The following is a 5,565-nucleotide window of genomic DNA, read 5'->3' on the forward strand; positions in this document are numbered from 1 at the left end:
AAAATGCTGATTTAGATGGGGAAGAATTAATTAGGTTCGAATTCGCTAATTCTATTAATAAAATAGCTTCACTTTATTTTAAACATCATCCAGCATTAAACATTGCTTCTAGTGGACCTCAGAACGTATCTTCTGATCCACCGATTAGATCTAAACCTAATGTAAGTCCCCCCAGACTGAATTTGAGTATATATAATGCAGAGATTACAGATTTTCCTACACATATTGATTTATATAATGCTCTTGTACATAATAATTCAGATCTTTCTAATATAGAGAAGTTTAGTTATCTTCTGCAATCACTTAGGGGAGCACCTTACAATTTAATTAAAAACATCAAAGCTGCAAGATTCAAACTATATAATTGCATACAATACCCTAATTGATCGCTATGAAGGTAAAAGAGCATGAAGAGGTATCTAGAGCATTATGGAAAAATATTCAGAATGCCAGTGCGGTTAAAACTGATGATCCTGTTTCACTTAGGAAATTGCTAGATATTTTCAATGAAAACTTAGCTTCTCTAGAAAAATTACTTTTTTCTCCCGCTCAATGGGACTTCATTCTAATGAATTTACTCATGGATAAGTTGGACGAAGAAGTTGGACGAAGAAACAGTTAGGGCTTTCGAAATATACTTTGCTTCAAAAAATATACCTACATATGAGAAAGTTTATAAGTTCGCATTGCAGCGTTGCAATTCATTGGAGTCATATAAAAGACAAGTGAGCAAAAATAAATGATCCAGTTCAGATAATTCTAATAAGGTAAAACATTCGTCTCGTCAAACTTCTACATTTCTGACCAGTTCTGTCAATAATAAATGTCTCTTTTGTGATTCCGACCATCCTATATTTAAATGTAATAAATTTCTTGCTGAATCACCTCAAAAACGCTTCGAATTTGTTAAACAGAATAAATTTTGTGTAAATTGCTTGTCTAATACTCATGCCACAGTCAAATTCCTTTCATCCAGAAGGTGTGCCCGGTGCAGCAAAAGGCATCATAGCTCTCTACATTTTGAAAATCCCAATGATCATTCTCCTTTAACTCATAACGAGGTTGCAAGTTCATCTAACGACCATGTGCCTTCTGTTTCCGCCTTAACAAATACGTTGACAAATAATGTCTTGCTAGCTGCAGCTACAATCCATGTTCTTGATCTGTGCGTCTCAAGCTAACTTCATTAGTAAAGAGTGTGCAGATAAATTAAGTCTCCCTAAATTTAATGGGGCTTTATGGATACAAGGTCTTGATAGGATGTGTACTATAGCCAAATCAGGCGTAAAACTAAACATTTCTTCATCTTATGACATAAGATTCCATTGCGAGCTAGATGCAATAATTCTCCCTCAGATTTACCAAAACACGCCAACTGCTCCCATTTCCTTGGACAACTTGTCACATCTGCAACATTTGAGGTTAGGTGATAAAATGGCACACATTCCCGACAAAGTTGACGTCCTATTAGGAGCCATCATTTTTCCGTATATCTTAACAGGGGGAATCATTAAAACTCGGAATGATCTCAGCCCTTGAAACTAGTTTCGGTTATGTTTTGATGGGAAATATTCCACCCACAAACATTACAAACATCCATTCCTTTCTTACTGCTTTCTCAACTGATGACACAGATCAGTTGGATGCAACATTGAAACAATTCTGGGCAGTTGAGGAAGTGCCAGAAGTTAAATCTTGTTCTCCAGACGACTCGTTCTGCGAGAAATTATATTCTGAATCAACTTCTCGAAATTTAGAGGGCAGATTTATTGTAAGTCTCCCTTTTAAAAATGAAATACCTTCTTTCGGTGACACAAAACGTTTAGCCTTACAAAGCTTTAGTTCTTTAAAGCGCAGATTTGCCAAGAATGAATCGCTTAAGATTCAGTACTCAAACTTTATTAGAGGATTCATATACAATAAGTATTTAAATCCTGTTCAGCCAAGTGCGGCCATAAATAATGCTTATTATCTACCGCATCATTGCATTTACAAGGAGTCCAGTACTACGCCCCTGCGCGTTGTATTTGATGCTTCCGCACATGCTCCCACATTCCCGTCCTTAAACGACGCTTTATTTCCGGGTCCAAAATTACAAAACGATCTCGTAAAGTTGTTACTTAAATTCAGGTTTCATAAATACGTATTCACTGCGGATATTAAATACATGTTTACTCAGATTCTTATTGCTCCCGATCAACAAAGGTTTCAACGAATACTTTGGCGTTTTTCGGAACGGGAATCTATTGCTGAATACGAACTCTCTCGCGTTACTTTCGGTGTGTCTAGCTCACCATATCTTGCAATTCGTACTCTACAGCAGCTGGCACTCGATGAACCAGACTTACCTGTAGCCTCGTCTATACTTCTGAATGATACTTACGTAGACGATGTGGTGACAGGAAGAGATTCTTTACAAGCTAGTGTTGTCTCTATAAAAGAATTGATATATTTATTAAATCGTGGTGGATTTGAGCTACACAAATGGGCAAGTAATGCTCCTCAATTATTCTCTCTTGCTGATATCCCTTTGGAAAGTATTCTGCAGCAGTTTTTTTCATTCGATTTAGATCAATTATCGTTGAAGTTGTTAAGGCTTGGATGGAATCCAACAACTGATAATTTCTTTTACAAAATTCTACCTCTCCAAGCTTCCTGTACAAAACGAAACCTCTTGAGCCAAATAGATCGCATATTCGATCCTTACGGGATTCTTAATCCTGTCACTTTGATAGTAAAAATTATTATTCAGCATCTTTGGTTACTTAATTTAGATTGGGACGCAACTCCACCTTTGGAAATTACTTCAAAGTGGGAGCAATTTAAAATTCAATTGCCTTTACTCTCAAAGTTTTCTATACCTCGCTATATTCCATTAAGTGGAAATATTTTCTGTGAACTTCATGGGTTCTGCGACGCTTCTTTACGTGGATCATCTGCTGTTACATATCTTCGTGTTTGTTATGATACAGGAGTCATCAAAACCTACTTTCTCTTAGCTCGAACAAAGGTGTCTCTTACCAGAGTTCAAACTATTCCTCGTCTCGAGCTCAATGCAGCCGTGATTCTTAGTAAATTAATGTCTTATTTACTGCAAATCCTTACTATCTCGTTTAGTAGAATTTATGCGTGGTCAGATTCGACTGTCGTCCTTCATTGGATTAATTCACAACTGTATAAATGGAAAACTTTCGTAAGTAACAGAATTTCTTATATTCAGGATAGGGTTGTTTCGAAACACTGGCGATATATTCCTTCGTCATTAAATAGTGCGGATCACGGATCCCGTGGACTTTTCCCTGAGGACTTCTTAAATACTCCTACTTGGTGGGTGGGTCCGGAGTTCCTTCGCACTACTGAAAATAATTGGACATTCTCTTTGCCCGATTCTATCGAACATGATATAGAATTGAAACCGAAAAGTTGTCTTTTATCTTTTCCAACAGATGAATTCGTCGATAATCTCTGTAATCGATTTTCTTCATTTTCAAAATTGAAACGCATCTTCTCGTATGTTCTCAGATTCATTGGTAATCTAAAATCAGCCAATCAACGAACCGTTGGAATGCTTACTCTTCAAGAGCAAAGTTATGTCACTAATAAATTAATTAAATTAATGCAACAAAGATATCTGAAGGAGGAAATAGAGTAGGTTAAGGGTAATGCTCTCAAATTCAAATATTTGAAAAAATTGAATCCTTTCTTTGACTCACATGATCTTCTAAGAGTAGGTGGAAGACTTAGCCAATCAGAATTAGCATATGACAAGCGCTTTCCTCTTCTTTTGCATTCCAAAGGTAACTTTGTCAAACTCCTCATCTCAGAAATTCATGTTATATATCTTCATGCAGGCATTCCAGGTACGCACTTCGCCTTGTCACAAAACTTTTGGATAATTTCGTCCAAACGTGTTATTCGTAGTGTCCTTTCAAAATGTTTTTCCTGTTGGAGACTAAAACCTTCGAATTATCAGCCACCCATGGGGGCTCTTCCCGACCTACGGATATCCAAAGTGAAACCATTTTCTTGCGTTGGCGTCGATTTTGGCGGCCCTTTTCTGATACGGGCCAATAAACTCAAAAATACTAAACGCACCAAAACCTATATTTCTCTCTTTGTATGCTTTGCCACTAAGGCCTTGCACTTGGAATTGGTATCTGAGCTTAGTACAGAGGCATTTTTAGCCGCATGCAGACGTTTTATAGCACGGCGAGGACGTTGCTCGGTTGTATATTCAGATTGTGGAACAAATTTTGTAGGCGCAAAATTATATCTAGAGGACATTAAGTCACGATTTGATAAAGACAACGCCATTACATGGCATTTAAACCCCCTGCAGCTTCCCATTTTGGTGGATTGTTTGAAACAGGTATAAAAAGCGTAAAAACTCATTTGTATAGGGTCATAGGCGAGCAAGTTTTAACGTATGAAAAATTTAATTTTGATGCTTATTCAAATAGAGGCTGTCTTAAATAGTCGTCCATTATGTCCTGTTAGCAATGATCCAAATGATTTTTCAGTATTGACACCTAGGCATTTTCTGACCTTAAAACCTTTGAAGATTATTCCCGATCACGATTACAGTGATGTTAATTTAAATCGATTAAATCGTTGGCAATTACTGCAACGATTACATGCAGACTTTTGGCGAAGATGGAGTAGAGAATATTTACATACTCTTCATCAACGCACCAAGTGGCATAAAAATGAGGGTAATCCTAATATAGGTACACTCGTATTAATTCGTAATGAGACCAAGACTCCCTTACAATGGCAAATGGGTCGAATTAAAACTTTAATTTTCGGTACAGTCTTGAGTGATCGCTCGCAGTGATTAGTCGATTGTAACGTGGACGTTCCGATAAGCATTCACAGAAAAACCTAAGTACTTTTTAAAAAGTTAATTATTTATTTATTTAATCAGTTAAGCCCATTCGTACCTTTCGGTGTTGGGCTAAAAAGTTAATTATAGTGTCTAATTTGTTTAGTGTAAAATTTATCAATGGATATTGATACGGGCGGCCCGTCTCCCGGGTCGCCCCAGGTAAATGATAGCTCTAGTAGTATTAATGATAATTCTGTTAATAATAATTCTAGTAGTATTAATGATAATTCTGTTAATAATAATTATACTTATGACTTTAACAACAAATATAAGATTTTTGATAATGGTCCATATATCGTTTACTTGCAGCATACGGATAAGAGCTTGGGAAAGTTGTTCCCTGTTAGAGTGAGACACCATCTCCAACAAGTTCCAGAATTTAAAAGGGACATCTTAGATATACAAAATATTGGCAACAATAGAGTGAAAGTAATTTTCAAAACATTTAGTATTGCAACTCATTAGTAAATCATGAAATTGTACTTAAAAATAATCTTATAGCATACATACCAAAGTTTTTCACACACAGAAAGGGAATCGTGAGACAAATTGACACATTTTTCTCTGAGGCGATGATATTAGAAAACATCGTTTCGGTGAAAGAAGTATCTGATGTTAAGAGAATGAAACGGAGAAAAGTTAATAGTGATGGTACAGTGGAATATGTTGATAGGCAGATC

At 36.4% G+C, this 5,565-nt stretch overlaps 1 protein-coding gene across 1 annotated transcript; it reads left to right on the forward strand.

Moving 5' to 3' along the window:
* Window positions 1–1,522: 1,522 nt before the first annotated feature.
* On the forward strand, window positions 1,523–3,652 carry LOC126890224 (uncharacterized). The gene is made up of 2 exons (XM_050659078.1): window positions 1,523–1,771; window positions 2,321–3,652. Exons 1-2 carry the CDS (start codon window positions 1,523–1,525, stop codon window positions 3,650–3,652), a joined length of 1,581 nt encoding a protein of 526 aa, XP_050515035.1.
* The last annotated feature ends 1,913 nt before the right edge of the window (window positions 3,653–5,565 follow it).

This window comes from Diabrotica virgifera, chromosome 8 (genome assembly GCF_917563875.1).
Source record: "Diabrotica virgifera virgifera chromosome 8, PGI_DIABVI_V3a".
In the NCBI taxonomy this organism is placed as follows: domain Eukaryota; kingdom Metazoa; phylum Arthropoda; class Insecta; order Coleoptera; family Chrysomelidae; genus Diabrotica; species Diabrotica virgifera.

What these genes read in the sequence shown, in the direction of transcription:
- LOC126890224 (XM_050659078.1), top strand. Translation starts at nt 1,523, where the DNA reads ATGATCTCAGCCCTTGAAACTAGTTTCGGTTATGTTTTGATGGGAAAT. An exon ending in ATTTAGAGGGCAGATTTATT is followed by an intron (nt 1,772 to 2,320) that starts GTAAGTCTCCCT and finishes CGTACTCTACAG; the next exon opens with CAGCTGGCACTCGATGAACC.